Here is a 17,751-nt window from a genome sequence, read left to right as displayed (position 1 = left end):
ATCCAATACAAAATAAATCCAAAATGTAAGCACAATAGAGGGAGCAAAACATGAATTTGACCTATTATATAAGTCAGATGTTATAGCAAACGCTGTCGTGTTGAGGTTAATAGAGTTAAAACCCCTTTCTTTACTTCGCGTCGAGCATTATTTTCAAAAATTCAGTTACCTTCATAGTACAATGGCAACTGCCGCCATAGCTCCGGAGCTGAAGAAGCTCCCGCGCCCCGGTCGGGGCGGATTTCAAGCCCACGTTCTAACCGAAGAAGAGGCCCGAGTACGAGCCATTGCTGAAATTGTCAACTGCATGGTAGAACTCTCAAGGAAGAACCAAAGAGTGGATCTAAACGCGATCAAATCCGCCGCGTGTCGGAAATATGGACTCGCTCGTGCACCGAAGCTGGTGGAGATGATCGCTGCACTTCCCGAGTCGGAGCGCGTGTCTTTACTCCCTAAGCTTCGAGCCAAACCGGTTAGAACCGCTTCCGGAATCGCGGTCGTGGCGGTTATGTCGAAGCCGCATCGGTGCCCGCATATTGCGACTACAGGGAATATTTGTGTTTATTGCCCCGGCGGACCGGATTCGGATTTTGAGTATAGTACTCAGTCGTATACGGGATATGAGCCAACTAGCATGCGAGCAATTAGAGCGAGGTAAGCTATTTGATGTTCATTTTCCCTTGCTTCGTCGAGCTCGTTGATTTACTGTTTTCATGTTACGTTAGGTTTGCGAACAATAATTTGAGATTTTCGATTGGGATTTCATTTGAAATATTAATTGTAAGAATGAAATACTAATGAATTAGTTGAGATTCAGTATAATTATATATTTGAAATTTGAGTAGTATAAAAATATGAATATTGTCAAATTCATAGATACTATAGGAATTTCAAATTCTATACTAAATAGGTACATGAGTCCATGGATTTGAGAAATAATCAGGAATGTTATTTTTGTATGTTTTATGTATCACACAACTTGCAGTATTTTTAAAATCCAGGTTCAAAATTTGGAATCTAAATTCCCAAAAGCTACCTTAAAGAAACTTTTGAAAATAGAATATTTAGTTAGTTTTTCATTCATTGAAATCAATGGGAGATGGCTGTTGGCATTAGGTTGAATTGGAATGGTGGGGGTGAAAGGGCCACCTTTTTCTTGGTTAAATTAGCTTCCGATTCTGTTTGTTTCTAGACTAGCTTTTGAGAATCCAAATGTCATGCTGAATTTAGCAGCAGTGAGGTTTCATGATTGTTAAGAAGAAAAGAGATGAGATTTTTGCATTTGCTTAGTACTGTCTGTCTAAATTCTTCGAAAAACTTGGTCTATGATGATTCCAGGTATAATCCATATGTCCAGGCAAGAAGCAGGATTGATCAGCTGAAGCGACTGGGTCACAGTGTAGATAAGGTTCAAATTATTCCCTGGATTAAGTATCTGCTTTTGTTTTTATTGCATTGAGATCTATAGTTTGAAAACACTTTGGCATTTGTTAAAATGATTATTAGATATTTGTAGGTTGAATTCATCTTGATGGGTGGCACTTTCATGTCACTGCCGGCAGATTACCGAGACTATTTTATTAGGAATCTTCATGATGCTTTGTCAGGTCACACTTCTGCCAATGTTGAAGAGGCAGTTACCTACTCTGAGTATAGTGCTGTAAAGTGCATTGGAATGACAATTGAAACGTGAGTTATCATGTTGCATTTTGAGATATATTCTCATCTTTTTTTGCAGTCGAGAACTTTCATGTGTAATTTACTTTTTAGTGGTTCAGACTCAAAATTGGTATAGTGTTAGTTTGGAAGACATTTACCAGTGTTAATGCTTTCCTTAATCTACCTTCTATATATATTGCTGCTTGACATGTCGCATAAAACTAGGCAGCTATCTTGGTCCACTTCTTCATTTTTCTTGAAGTACCCCATGTCCAACATGAGTATAGGGATATGATCCTCCAAGGATCCTCAAAACACAAGGGGAAATTAACCACCCGGGGGGGGGGGGATAAACCTACTCAAAATACAAGGATCCTCAAAAGATTGTAAAGTTGAATGTGTTCTTTTCTGTGTCTGAAATATGTAAAGAAAAATTGTTTGCTTTTTACTTATTTCACTGATTGAACACACCACATATTTAATAGAAGTTCTCATTCTTCTGTTTCTAATCTACAGTAGGCCAGACTATTGCCTTGGTCCTCACCTGCGTCAAATGCTTTCTTATGGTTGTACATGATTGGAGATTGGAGTTCAAAGCACATATGAAGATGTTGCTCGTGACACTAATAGAGGACACACCGTAGCTGCAGTGGCTGATTGTTTTTGCTTGGCAAAGGATGCTGGTTTCAAGGTATCTGTCTCAACACTCTGCCATTTCTCTCAAGCGAAACAATTGTTACATTTCCCCTAGTTACCTCTATATAGTATAAAGAATCCCCCATTATCCTCTTTAGGGATGTAAATGAATATAAATGGCCAGAACATGACTTTCTCATGTTCGGTTCCTTCAATAAATGAGTCTCAAAATTTTGTTCATGTTCATTTATTTAGCTTGTTAAACGAATAGAAGCCGAACTGTTCATGAATTGTGTTGGAATAAGGATAGAAATCTGATGGTATTGGAATCCCTATAATTAAGGATAGAAATCTGTTATAATCCCTTGTAAATAGAAACTAATCTCAATTACTGATTCTTAGGAAATTAGGATATCAATTACTGATTCTTAGGAATTAGGATTTATTTCCTTTAAAATGATTATTTCTCTCTATATAAATCTGTAAACTAAAGCAGTAAAAAAATAACAGAAATTTTTTTTCCTCTGAGTGTTTTTTCATGGCATCAGGGCTTTAGGATTCATTCGATCCTAATTTTTTTCTCTAATTTCCCTTCCTAAAAATTCCTTCGGTTTAGTCCTCCAATGGGTGATATCAATGAAATTTTCTCTGGCTGAGACATCACAAATAACTCGAATATCAATCGGGAATCACTCAAGGTGAAATTAATTCCTCCACTACTGCTGATGATGTTTTTGATGTTCGCTAACAAAACACGACTTGAGACTCTCCATAAGATACTTGGTACTCCCACCACTCATGGATCTCTAGCCATTCAAGGTACCGCCCTCAACATTGCTTTTGAATCTAATAATCAATCTCCTTGGATACTCGATTCGGGCGCCTCCGATCACATGACAGGTAACTCCACGTTGTTTCACACCTACACTCCTTGTCATAACAAATCTCGAATCCGCATAGTGATGGTTCTTACTCACCGTGGTGGAATAGGAGAAGTACAAATGATAGAGAGTTTTTCTCTCGATAAAGTCCTACATGTCCCAAACTTGTCCTGTAATTTACTTTCAATTAGTAAACTTACTAAGGATGAAAATGTTCTTGTTGAATTTTCTGCAATTGGTTGTGTGATACAGGAACAGAAATCGGGGAGGATGATTGGCACTGCTAAAGTTGATGATGGACTATATATTTGGAATAAAAACAGTATACAAGGGGGATTGGCTCTATCCACTTCAAAAGAGGACACTATTATGTTATGGCACCGTAGGTTAGGACATCCAAACTTTGTGTATTTGAAAAAACATCTTCCGCTTTTATTTCAAAATAAAAGTATTAATTCCTTGAAGTGTGAAATTTGCCAATTATCTAAACATACCCGTGTGCCATACCCACATATCCAGTCCCAACCTTTTTTGTTAATCCATAGTGACCTATGGGGAGCCAGCCGAGTGAAAAAATTACAGGGGCTAGATGGTTTATAACATTCATTGATGATCATACTAGGGTCTGTTGGATCTATCTACTCAAAGAAAAATCAGAAACACCCAAAGTATTCCAAAATTTTCACTCAATGGTTCGAACCCAATTCAACTCTACCATACATACCCTCCGTACTGACAATGGGAGAGAATACTTCAACTCTGTCTTAAGTCCATACCTTTCTGACCAAGGCATTATACACCAAAGCTCTTGTCCTGACACTCCTCAACAAAACGGGATCCCTGAGAGAAAAAACCGTCATCTCCTTGATGTGGCTCGAGCCATAATGTTCATTATGAATGTTCCAAAATACTTGTGGGGAGAAGTCGCCTCACCGCTGTTATCTCATAAACCGAATGCCATCAAAGATCCTCAATTTTCAAACACCTCTAAATACTCTTTTAAAGGCCTTCCTCTATTTCATGTGCCTAATCTTCCACCAAAATATTCTATTTGTAAAGCTTTTGTCCATAACCATCAACCAAATCAATCCAAACTTGATCCTCGAGCCCACACCGCATCTTCATTGGATATTCCCCTACACAAAAAGGCTATAAGTGTTACTCACCAACATTGCGCCGAATGTTTGTCTCTCGGGATGTTACCTTCTTTGAAAATGAACCATACTTTGCAGCATCTCATCTTCAGGGGGAGATTTTTAATGAAGATGAGACCCTTAATACTCTCCTCATTATACCGCCTGATCCTACTACTACTATCACAAACAAACCTATCCCAGATTTAGTTGTTGTTTCCCCTATGCAGCAAGAATTTAACACCGTCCTTCCCAATGACAATACCTCCACCGAAGTACAACAACCACTTGATCAAGGAAAACAGCAAATACAGGTTTACTCCCGACGGAATCGTTCTCCTGAAACCGATCTGAAGAAGCCAATTACATCTCCAACCGAGGACTGTTCTGAAACAGAAGTCCCACCTCCGTCACCATCCATCTATCTTCCAATTGCAGTTCGAAAGGGTACAAGGAGCTGCACTCAACATCCTATTTCTCGGTTTGTATCCTATGGAAATTTATCTAAGTCTTACAAAGCTTTTGTGACTAATGTTGATTCTGTAAAAATTCCAAAAAATATAGAAGAGGCTCTTGAATTAGCTGAGTGGAGACAAGCTGTGATGGAAGAAATGAAGGCTCTCAAAAACAATGAAACATGAGAAGTCTCGGATCTGCCTAAAGGAAAAAAAACCGTAGGGTGCAAATGGATTTTCACTACGAAATTTAAACCCAATGGCCGTATTGACCGATACAAAGCTCGACTTGTGGCTAAGGGATTCACCCAAACTTATGGTCTCGACTACAACGAGACGTTTGCACCGGTTGCCAAGCTAAACACCGTTCGGGTCCTGCTATCTCTTGCTGCCAACCTTGATTGGCACTTGACTCAATTGGATATAAAAAATACTTTTCTCAACAGGGAATTAAATGAGGAGGTGTACATGGATTTCCCACCCGGGTTTGAAGAAAACAAGGATCAAGTGTGTAAGTTGAAGAAGTCCTTGTATGGGCTGAAACAATCTCCACGAGCGTGGTTCAGCCGATTTGCAAAAGCTATGACTAGCAGAAATTACATTCAAGGACAGGCAGACCACACCATGTTCTACAAGCACTCGGAAGAGGGTAAATGCTGCATCCTTATCGTTTATGTTGACGATATAATATTAACAGGAAATGACTCGAGCGAAATTTTGAGATTGAAAGAATTCCTTGGTACAGAGTTTGAACTTAAAGACTTGGGGAGTCTTAAATATTTTCTTGGTATGGAGGTAGCAAGGTCGAAAAAAGGTATCTTCATTTCCCAAAGGAAATATGTTCTTGATCTACTGTCGGAAGTTGGTTTGATGGGCAGCAAACCAGCCGAAACTCCTATGGAGTTTAACCTCAAATTGGGAACTAATGAAGATGGAGAAGAAATCGACAGGGGAAGATATTAACGTCTAGTAGGAAGGCTCATCTACCTATCTCACACCCGTCCAGACATAGCCTTCAGTGTGAGTGTTATTAGCCAGTATATGCATGCCCGAGGAGAGGCACTGGAAGCTGCATATAGAATACTAAGATATCTAAAAGGAACTCTGGTAAAGGCACTGTACTTCAAGAAGATCATCAACAAGCGTGGAAGTCTACATCGATGCAGATCAAGGCGGGTTACATTAATGATAGACGCCTACAAGCGGCTATTGTAGTTATGTTTGGGGTAATCTCGTCACGTGGAGGAGCAAAAAACAGTCTGTGGTAGCACGCAGCAGTGCAGAGGCAGAGTATCGAGCACTATCTCATGGTATATGCGAAGGAGTTTGGATACAAAGACTTATGGGAGAACTAAAAGTGCCTTATACCAGACCTATGAAGATGTACTGTGACAACCAGGCTGCTGTCAGCATAGCACATAATCCTGTGCATCATGATCGGACCAAACATGTGGAAATAGATCGTCACTTTATAAAAGAAAAAGTACACTCAGGAGAAGTATGCATCACCTACCTACCTACTAGACAACAAGTTGCAGACATGTTAACTAAAAGTTTGAACAAAAACATGTTTGAAGAACTTAGTGGCAAGCTGGGTTTGATTAACATCTACACTCCAGCTTGAGGGGGAGTGTTGGAATAAGGATAGAAATCTGATGGTATTGGAATCCCTATAATTAAGGATAGAAATCTGTTATAATCCCTTGTAAATAGAAACTAATCTCAATTACTGATTCTTAGGAAATTAGGATATCAATTACTGATTCTTAGGAATTAGGATTTATTTTCTTTAAAATGATTATTTCTCTCTATATAAATCTGTAAACTAAAGCAGTAAAAAAATAACAGAAATTTTTTTTCCTCTGAGTGTTTTTTCAAATTGTTAACTAAACGCTCCATTCATTTTACACCCCTAGATTCTTCATCTTCTTCATCCTCCTCCCTCCTGTCTTTTCCCTCTCAGCACAGCCATTGAAAAAATGAAATGAATCTTTTTGTCCGGCACAAATCACATATCAAATCGACTAAAACAAATTTTCATTATCACGGAGTATGCCATATGTGGCTTAATTATCAGTTTTTGCATTTATGCATTCAGCTTCTTTCAATCGGATCCACTCCTTGCTGAACTTTTTTCATTGCTCCTTTTAAGGTTGTTGCTCATATGATGCCCGATCTTCCTAATGTTGGTGTCGAGAGAGACTTGGAAAGTTTCAAGGAGTTTTTCGAGAGCCCTTTATTTCGAGCTGATGGGCTTAAAATATATCCCACGCTTGTGATCCGTGGAACTGGCCTTTATGAGCTTTGGAAAACTGGCAGGTATGGTTATTTACTTATTTATATTTCTTTGTTAATGATTTCATGGGTATCTATGATTCTATGAATTTTCGGTTTCTTTCAAGTTTTGAAAGGAAATAAAATTTCTATTTATTTACTTTGCAGGTACCGAAATTACCCGCCTGATCAGCTTGTGGACATTGTGGCAAGAATCTTGGCCATGGTACCGCCTTGGACACGTGTTTATAGGGTCCAGCGTGATATTCCTATGCCTCTGGTTACCTCAGGGGTTGAAAAGGGAAATCTTCGTGAACTAGCTTTAGCTCGTATGGATGACTTGGGCTTGAAGTGCCGAGATGTTCGAACGCGTGAAGCTGGAATTCAGGTAACAAGACAATGTTGTTCCTCAGAATCTGTTCATGCTAAAAAGCAATAACCTGTTGAGAGTGTAATAATGGCATGTTTATTTCAATACAGGATATTCACCACAAAATTAAACCTGAAGAAGTTGAGCTTGTTCGACGTGATTATACAGCAAATGAAAGCTGGGAAACATTTCTGTCTTATGAAGATACACGCCAGGTACTGCAAGGCCCTCTCTATTGCTGTGTGTGTCACTGTGTCTACATATTTGATATAATGTTCTCTATGTAACAGTTTGTCTGTGCTGAAACATGATACGATGATACAGGATATTCTTGTTGGGTTGTTGCGACTGCGTAAGTGTGGCCAGAATACTACTTGCCCTGAACTAATGGGGAAATGTTCCATTGTCCGCGAACTCCATGTATATGGAACTGCTGTTCCAGTTCATGGTAGAGATGCTGACAAGTTACAACACCAGGTAATGGTTAAAATCTTTAGTTCTAAAAATTACCCTAGAAAGGAAGTTGAATAAAAGTTTCCCTATGAGGTGGATACACTTCAAGTTCTACATTTCGAATTTAATTTTTGTTTTGAACACAATAAAATAGAAAGGTCATGAAGTAACCTATACTGCTCCAGTTTCTCACATGTTCTTGAAATATTCATGTTCGACACTCATATCCGATGCGTATTTGGATACCAAATACATTGAAAAACTTCAATAAAATTGAATAGGGCTGTAATCGAGTCGAACCGAGCTTGAACAATGAGAAGCTTGATTCGAGATTCACTGCTTGAAACTTGGCTCTAGCTCGATGGAGTACTATTACAGAAGCTTGAGCTCAGCTTGAACTAAATCGAACTATTTGAGTTGGGCTCAATTAAGAATTGCTGACATGATTTATATACTCGAGCTTGAGTTTGAACTTGAGACAGCTCGTTCATATGCAAATTTTTATATTTAAATAACAAATTTTAGGGTTTGGGTTTAAAATGTACGTATTAAGGGAAAGGTAGTAATTTAATACTAAAATATTAAAAACATGACTTGCAAGCAGCCTGCTTGAATTGAGTATTAAGATACTCAAAAGTCTGCTCAATAATGACCAAAACAAACTTGAGTTTTCTTAAAGTCAAACTTGAGTAGCTTGCGAGTAAAGATGTCTAACTTCATCCTTAAAATTTAGCGGAAATGTACCCGTGATAGCTCTATCTAATACTTAGAATCAAATCTAATCCGAGTAACATAAGTAGCTTAATCTTTCTTTCTTTTCTTTTTTTGCAGGGTTATGGTACACTTCTAATGGAAGAAGCAGAGCGTATTGCAGGAAAGGAGCATAGGTCAACAAAAATAGCAGTGATATCTGGTGTAGGAACCCGGCATTATTATAGGAAATTGGGGTATGAGCTTGACGGCCCTTACATGGTTAAATATCTGACTTCATAGGAAAACCTAATTTTGAATGTAACACCAATTTTGTATGCTTGTGTAAAATTCTAGTAACATATATCAATTTGTAATTTTGTATGCTATATTACATGTTGAAATATTTTTGTGTTTAAATTATTTTCTTTTAAGTTCATCGATTGATCTCAAACGTAATACTTGTTCAACAATCAAATTATTTGGTAGACACGATTGCAATCTAAATAAGGATTTTATAAAGGTTAAATTCTGGTGTTAGCTTTTGTATTTTATAGAATCGAGATTTAGTCTATATTTTTACAAGTTAAATATTTTAGTTAAATTATTGTCTTTGTTGATAATTTTCGTTAATTTTATCAATATAATATATTTATTTTCATCAATCATATGTCACGTGTGGGTAATCTAAATTAATAAATTTTGATGAAAAATATTTATGATTATATTTAAATTTCCAGTGATTAAATTTCAAATTTATCAAACTACAAGAACTAATAACACATTTTAGCCACGTGTAAATTTGAGTCAAATTATTCAGAATTTTCTTTATTTAAATTTAATACTAAAATATGTTATATAATGATTTTGAATCATGTTTCTGAGTTTGTTTTCTTCTCAGACAACTATCTAATCCAATTAATAGGTCTAATTCTCTCAACCATCAACGGAAACCTTAAGTAAAAGAAAGCAAAATATTAAGCTCGATGATTTGAATATTTTAAACACGATTATGACATGAAAAATTAATACAAAGACGATACAAATACATGGATTAGTATCTGCTTATATTCTCTAACCTGAATGGACTTGAAAAAAGGAAAGAAAAAAAATTGGCTTGAATCAATAACGTCCAAAAGTCAAGGTTGAATTGCAGTTCCAAAACACTATTAATCTCTATTCAGAAACTCCTTATAACCCTTATAGAACTAACCATAGTCCAAGCGTTGCAGTATACAACAGTCTCGAAGCGATTCAAATGATATAAGTTCAGTTAACTCATTCCATCAGATTGTACAACACCTGTTTGCTGCCATCATCAAAAACATAACGTCAGTATCAAGAGGCATTGGCATCGGCATTCATGCCACTGAAATGTCCGTGCCATTCAAAGGACGCAAACACATTGTTTTTCAACTTTCTGACTCGAAGCTATAATGAAGTTAAGGGCAAAACTCGGAGGAAGCAATATTCATCGTTTTATCATCTTCCTCACTGCAACCAAAAGCGAAGGAAAGTTAAGGGGACGGTCAAGATAGGTTTGAAACAGTTATAATACAAGTTACCTGCCAAGCATAAGCTAAACCGATTAAATTATGGCAACAATTTGTTAAGCACAAGATAATGAGCTAAACTAATACTAAACAGCTCTTGTACTCCTTTTATTTGGATAACAGGGAGTGAAAACAGCCTCTGATTGTTTTCTAACCAATATTCATATACATATATATAGCCCCACCCACACCACCTTTCATATTTAATTAATGGAGTTCCTTTTAAACCAAACTTTTCTCCCCACCGACATGAATGTCAAAAACAAGATATGCAAAATCAAACCCTTAGAAACCAATGCTTTGTTGGTTCAAGTGACAAAAAGCTCGATCCCTCTTTCCACCATGAGCTTCACTAAAAAACTTAGGAAAAGTAAATCCTTAGAAATATTGATAAATCGTTAAATATTTTAGTAAAAACTTTTCCTAAGCTTTTTTTAGTGAAGCTCATGGTAGAATTTCCTAAGTTTTCCCCCATTTGGGGTAGACAGGCTCTAGAATAGTCGAGGCCTAATGTACCTTCCCATATTGGGGGATCTTAGACCCCAAAAAATAAAGGCATAATAATAAATTTAGCTTTTAACGTTTACCTCTTTTGTCACTTTAACCCTAATTCTTTTGTTTTTGGATCACTTTGGCTCTCAAATTTTAAAATTTAGTCAAATTGCTTTCTTTTAGATGTAAAAGTTAACTGAACCATTAAAATTTTAGTGGCACTGATGTGGCTACCTGCATGGTAGTCCATGTATAATTCATAAAAATTCAAAAAAAAAATTAATAATAAAATTTTAAAATTTCACCAAATTTCAAAAAAGTTCATAAAAGTTTTTAGAAAAATTATCTGTGTTAACAGTGAAATATATATGGACTACCACACGAGTGGTTCAGTGCCGTTAAAATTTAATGGTTTAGTTAATATTTTCATCTAAAAGAAAGCAATTTAACTAAAATTTGAAGGTTGATAGCCAAAATGATCTTAAAAAAGAGAATAGAGGTCAAACTGACAAAATGGATAAATGTTAGGGACTAAATTTATTTTTATGCCCCCCAAGAAAACTTGGAAGCTGTTCAAATCACACGTTGCTAACCGAAAAGTGGAGAGTTGTATCAGAAGTTTAATATGCAAATCTGGTGCCATTGGTATTAATCTACCGCAACAACTGATTAATAAAGTTCAAAAGCAAAATGCAAAAGAAAATTACCAACTATGAAGGTTTTGCTTTCCGTCCAACTTGTGACACTCGTCTTAGCACTTGGGTTTCTTGCTTCATGTCTCTGCAAAATAAATAAAAGTCATAAATATTGTTGCATACACTCAGTCAAGCAGAAATCTTGGGAGTTTCGTTTTGTGTGAGTGTATGTATATATATTACCTTTGATATAAATAATAAAGAAGATAGAAAAGAGGAAGCAGCATCATAAGTAGTATTGACGTAGCCATGTAGAGTAAATTTGTTTGCTTCTGAAACAACAAAAGCAATTTCAAATGTTAAATCATATTTCGTCAATAGTATAAATAAGTTAAAAGGACTTCTACATCATTTTGAATAAATGATAACGAGAAGTTTCCGAAAATGACGTTCTGAAAATTTAGTATTACACTTTAATAGTCACACGTAGTTGATCTTTGAATTTATTGGAGTTTTTGCGGATATCCTAAAACACAAGGCTATTAATCTAGGCAGCATAATGGGATTTATGATAAATAAAAAAGCGAAGGTTAAAGTACTTGGGAGGTCCCTATATTATAGGGACCGGATCAAATTAGTCCCCCGGTTATTAAATGAATCAATTTAGTCCTATACTATATTAAAAGAATCAAATAAGTCCAAATTGTAACAGAGTTAACATTTACTATATGAAAATATCTTGAAAATTATTTTTTCAATTGCAGCTCAATTCCAAACAAAATTTTCATTTACAGGACCATAAAACTTTAACAAATATTACCCTGTTAAACAGAAAATGATATTTTTTTAAACAGTAAATGTTAGCTCTATTCCAATTTGTGCTTATTTGATTCTTTTTAATAGTACAGGGACTAAATTGATTCATTTAATAGTAGAGGGATTAATTTAATTAGGTCCCTATAAGAGAAAGACCTCTCAAGTATATTCACCAAAAATTGAACCCTATTCATCCATGCAAAGTTCAACTTTTAACCCAACTCCAAACTAAACCAATTACGATTTAAAAAATAAGCTTACCTTTCCTCCTCTAGGGAAAGGTTTTGCTTTTCCAGAGCAAGTGTGAGCATCACAAAATTGGCGCAGAAACAATTCTTCAAGGGACAATGCAAATAAAAGTAAGAGATATTAGCAATAGTATGACCGTACCTCATTTTAAGTGAAAGATATTCATGTCACTACAACATTATCAGTTTTTAAATAACAGAACTCTGGATATATGAAAAGGCATATTTATATACCATGGAGGCGTCTGGCAGATGGACCCTGACTAATAGGAAAACAGCTATTGGCAAGACTCTGCTCACATGAAAGAATAGATGTAAACGAGCCAGAACATTGGAATCAACAAATTATGAAATTACAATAATTAGAAACAACCTCACAAAGATGGCGGTTCCTCGCTGCAGCAGCAGGATTGCACTTGGCCTTGAGCAAATTGGAATTTATCACAAAGTCACAATGCAATGCTCCACATAAGTCAGCCAAGCACTTACTTTGATTCTGAATTGATCGGTTAAGCTTTGTCAGCAATGTAAAAATGAACCATAATTTGTTTATGAAGATTAGAGAGATATTGACACCCTAAATGAATGATGTTTACCAAACAATTTAATATGTAATGCTATTCACGTCAAGAAATGTAGTGCAGAAGCAGGTAAAAGTACCATGGAGGCCCCTGTACTAAGAGTTAGATTGCATTTTACCCCCTCTACTAAAAAAAATGGACAAATTAGCCCCTGTAAATTAGATCAAAGAGCAAACTGGTCCTCTTGTTAAAAATTTCATCCATTTTTGTTGTTAAAAATTGGTCCCTATGCATCAATATGACGTACATGTGGCATGTCACATGCCACTATCTATTTATTCTGTCAACCATGCTAATTTTTAACAGTAAAAAAGGATGAAATTTTTAACAGAAATGACCAATTTGCTCTTTAATCTAATGTATAGGGACTAGTTTGCCCATTTTTTAGTAAAGGGGGCAAAAAAATGCAATCCCGCTCCTAGGACAAGGGCCTCCATGTTACTTTTACCTGTAGAAGCATTAGCGAAAGAAACAAAGCACAAGATAATACAGAGGATTACCATAATTTGGAAATGATATATAACTTGACATCACAGAATGACAGAAAAGTAAGCACTTTATGTTATGGCACAAGAAAAATGCCTAACATTCGTTGCAAGAAAAGGAACAGGAGTCTAACATACAACATTTAGAAGATTGTAGTGCCTGTTGTCAAAATGCTGGTCAAGAAATCTTTCAGCACGAAAGCTTTTCTTACAATATCCACACCGCCACTCGTTTACATCCAAATGAATCTTGTGTCGCTCTTGATCCCTAAAAAGATCATTGTCTGGATGAAGCCTACAGTCAGTTGAAATCTGATACCCTTCTTCTTCAACGAATGGCATCAAATACTACAAGGTGAACATGAAGAACATTTTCATTAGCACGACGCAGAACATCTAAATGAAATAAGTACTCCTCATCAGCCTAAAAGAGTCATTTTGTTCTTACATCATCTATAATCTGCCAGGCTGCCCTACTTCTTTCTCTGGAACAATGTACTTCATGAGTATCATGCGATTCCTGCTTAAGAGTCCTAAAGAATAAGGATAATGATGATATCATCAGCAGAACTTCATGAAAGAAGACACCACATTTTTTTCCAACACCCATGATCACTAGTCATCACAAAAAAAGGCAACCAAGTACGAGTCAACACAAACTCCCATCTCCCCAACTGGAACAAGTTCAAAACAGCATTACCTCGCAGCCGAAGATTCTTCAAAGCCTTGCTGCATAACAATAACAGAAGAGAAAACAAAAAAGGTCAGGTTGGCAAAACGGTGCATCTTAACATATTCTGATGTTTTCATTTCAAGAAGGGGCGGAACGGGGGGAGAGGGGGTGCTGAGGCTGGCAGGGAAAATGAAAAATTTTCCCTTTAAGCCCTTTAAATTCTCTAAATTTAAGTTGATATATGGTAAATTTGCACTTTGGCTCCCAAAAATAATAAAATTATGATTTAATCCTCATAAAAAAACAGTAAAATTATAAGCTAATACAATGATAAAATTACATTTTAGCTCTCATATAATTTATATTTAACTTTGGCCCCCTAGAAAAAATTTCTAGGCTTCGCCCCTGATTTCAAGAACGCAAATACAAATACAAGCAAACACTGTCCCAGAACTAAGCATTGAACTCCAGACTTCGGAGACATACAGAGAAATGAATCACGCATATCTTCATATAAAAATTTTCTTGTTAACAAAAATGGCCCTTTGATAGTTAGGATATATATATATGTATATATAAATATACACACACTCACACACACACACAACTAATCTAATTAACTGAACTAATGATCTCGAATATACAATATACAACCGACATGAATATACTCGATTTTTTCCATATATTTGGAGGATCATAGCTTTCTATCAATATCCATATATACGAAGCACTGATACATTCAAGAAAATGAAGAGTTCATATAACCTAACTTATATGTAAGTACCAACTAAATTGGATTAAGGAATGTAAAAAAGAAATTAAGTGGAAACCGATATGAAATATAGCAAAAGGAACTGAAATTTAAAAAAGGCATTAGATTAAATTACTGGAGTAAATATGAGATATTTCTAATCAAAATGAGAAATTAAAAAAAAAAAACCTGGGATTTTGTGACATGCAGCAATATAAATTGAATGAGAATAATTGAAGTTATTGCTTTGGCTCTTCCCATCTCTAATCTTCAGTCCTCGTCTTCTTCTCTCTCGAATGGGAGAATTAAAGCTTTAACTTTTAATTCTTCTCTGCAAAAAAGGAAAAAAGTGAAAAATTTTCCCGGAAAATTCACTGTTTTTCCAACTTCTAAGCTATCTCGGTTTCGTGGAACTTCAAATTGGGCCCTTTTGGGAATAAGGATAAATTAAAACTCCTGATGGTTAAGGATGTTCTCATTTTATGGAAGGATTGGTTATATTTGAAAGGTGTTGGTTTTAAGGCCCGTCCCATCTCATCATTCTCAACCCGGTCTTAGGCCCATTCAAAAATAAAAATGAATCATTATTAATATCAAAATAAAACTGGCCCAACTTTTAAGTTTGCAAAATGTAACTCATCTGTTTCAATTTTGTATAATTTGATCTTTCTTTTAAATCATTAACACCTCTAAAAAAATTACTTGAGCCACCCACTATGACTTTAAAGAAAAAAAATAGATTAACTTCGATCTAAGGTATAATTTGATACATGAACTTTGATGTGGTGTAATTATGCGCATAGAACTTTGATTGTGGTTCAAATACATGCATAAAACTTTAATTTTATTCAATTGTACACATTTAAAGGAATAAATACATCAATTTATTTTATATTAGATATATAATTATTGGTATTGCAATATATATTTAAAATGGTACTAAGTCGATAATTGTATTAATAAATTTGCCCAAATTCAAAATTCATGCTTAAATTTGAGATTTATCCAAAATTCTATATATGGTTAAAAGAAGTGAAATTGTGGTTATCAAAATAATATTCTTTTTTTTAAATTATCGTTTTAAAAAATCAACTTAGTCTTGGACTATTTTATTTCTTAGTTTGTTATACATCCATTATTGGCCTTAAAAGTTAAATTTGTTAAAATACAAGATAAGATCAATCCGAATCCAATTGATTTTTTTTAATAAGGATTCCAATTGATTTTAAATTTAAATAAAATTTTAGTTAAGAAAAGTCAAAGGGCCGCGTTCTAGAAAAGAAGTCAATTTATTGACAAATTAGATTATGCAAATTAATATGGGAAAATATTTGTTTTGTATACTCTACAAGCGAGGTTAAGCGGTCAACAATTATCTTATAAACTGTAATAAAATATTTAAAATAAATATTAAAAAAAGATACATGATAGTTGTTTAAGGTTGACTGTGGAATAAAAAAATTAACTTCTAGTGTATCAAATACTAACTCAATTAATAATGGTAGGGATGAAAGATTATAATCTAACCATTATTTCATGGAAACTTTTCTATGGTTAAAATATGCTCTAAGTTCATTTACTCTATATATATTTAAAATTTAGTCTCCCTACTTTTATTTTAAAGAATTTAGTTCATCTACTTTTAAATTTAAAATGAACGTGGACATGTTACTACAGATAAATTTCTTTTATTAAATTTATTACAATTTCATTTTCTTATTACATGACTATTATGTGAACTTTTCTTTTTAATTTCAAAATATTACACTAATAACTTTAAAAATTAATAATGTTAACAACTTTTAACATATTTTAACTCTTTTTTTTATCTCCTACTTATAAGTCTCCAAGTTGGGAAATAAAGAAAAAAATCAATATTAATATAACAACTCAAATTATGCTAAACTAGATTATTTACTCTATCCAACAACCTTAAATACAATTTTGTACTAAACATGTTAATGGGTCGGATCAATATCGAATTTTGAAAAAACATTCAAGTCCAACCGATCTAAATTTATTCGAATAGTTTGTTTCATTTGTTCAAAAATAATAAACATATTTTAATTTTAATTTAATTATAAATTTTTATAGTAATATTAATATAAATTTGTTTAAAATTATTTTATTATTTTTAAATAATTGACTTGAACTAAGTTGAAAATTTTAAGCTCAAACCTAATCCATGAGCACCTCTACTCCATATATTCCAAACAAGACAAGAGACAAGTTTCAAAGATAAAAAGCTTATGCTTATATTTCAATATTTATTCTTCTCATATTCACACATGGTACATAAATACTTGTCGGGTAGAGTTTTATGTATTTATTCAAGTGTTTATTTATAATTAAGAGAGCTTAACTTGCTAATCTGCACATTCGATAAGTCAATCTAAGTTTGCTAAACTAGTATTCTCGTTCGTGAGAGTTTTCATAAGTGTAAATATTTTAAGGGAAAATTAGTGGCTCTATCTTAGCTTTCAAAAGATAAAGAGGGGATATTTACTAAAATATTATAACAAAAATAAAAAATTATCAAAATATTATAACTTTTTTTATTTACCAATATATATATATTTTTATTTACTAAAATATATAAAAAAACAAAACAAAAAAAAACCTGAAAAAAATCTAACCGATGTGACGGGTGTACATTGGTCACGCCAATGGGATTGGCGGCACCAAAGGTGCCAAAGCCATTGGCAGCACCAATGGTGCCAATACCATTGGCGGCACCAATGTTTATTAGGGGGGTCGGTGGTGGGGGGACCAGAAGGAGAGGGAAAGAAAGAAAGAAAGAAAGAAAGAAAGAAAAAGAATGAAAGAAAAGGAAAGGAGAAGAGAAAAAAAGAAAGAAAGAAAGAAAAAGAAAAGGAAAGGAGAAGAAAAAAGAAAGAAAGAAGGAAAGAAAAGAAAGAGAAGAAAAAAGAAGAAGAAGAAGAAGGAAGGAAGGAAAAAAAAAGAAA

General features: G+C 34.5%; 2 protein-coding genes across 4 annotated transcripts; one reads left to right on the top strand and one right to left on the bottom strand.

Moving 5' to 3' along the window:
- The first annotated feature begins 160 nt into the window (after positions 1-160).
- LOC105803458 (elongator complex protein 3) lies at positions 161-8,990 on the top strand. The gene is given in 9 exon segments (XM_052633684.1): positions 161-654; positions 1,339-1,408; positions 1,517-1,689; positions 2,176-2,350; positions 6,917-7,083; positions 7,207-7,426; positions 7,519-7,623; positions 7,733-7,885; positions 8,693-8,990. Coding segments are annotated over 9 exon segments (1,698 nt in total). The 5' UTR covers positions 161-181; the 3' UTR covers positions 8,855-8,990.
- A 548-nt stretch (positions 8,991-9,538) lies between these two features.
- Positions 9,539-15,236, bottom strand: LOC105789070 (uncharacterized). 3 transcript variants are annotated; one of them, XM_052634064.1, is made up of 10 exons: positions 14,975-15,236; positions 14,062-14,090; positions 13,810-13,976; positions 13,500-13,709; positions 12,669-12,791; positions 12,530-12,587; positions 12,309-12,382; positions 11,475-11,563; positions 11,304-11,376; positions 9,539-10,045 (listed from the first exon to the last, which is right to left on the bottom strand). In XM_052634064.1, exons 1-9 carry the CDS (start codon positions 14,989-14,991, stop codon positions 11,307-11,309), a joined length of 837 nt encoding a protein of 278 aa, XP_052490024.1. In that variant the 5' UTR covers positions 14,992-15,236; the 3' UTR covers positions 9,539-10,045; positions 11,304-11,306. The 3 variants fall into 3 exon arrangements, with proteins under 3 accessions (XP_052490024.1, XP_052490025.1, XP_012471742.1); XM_052634065.1 differs by having other exon boundaries at positions 9,539-9,860; XM_012616288.2 differs by having other exon boundaries at positions 13,810-13,894.
- Between the last annotated feature and the right edge of the window lie 2,515 nt (positions 15,237-17,751).

This window comes from Gossypium raimondii, chromosome 7, assembly GCF_025698545.1.
Source record: "Gossypium raimondii isolate GPD5lz chromosome 7, ASM2569854v1, whole genome shotgun sequence".
Classification (NCBI taxonomy): Eukaryota; Viridiplantae; Streptophyta; class Magnoliopsida; order Malvales; family Malvaceae; genus Gossypium; species Gossypium raimondii.
This window is presented reverse-complemented; position numbering and strand designations above follow the sequence as displayed.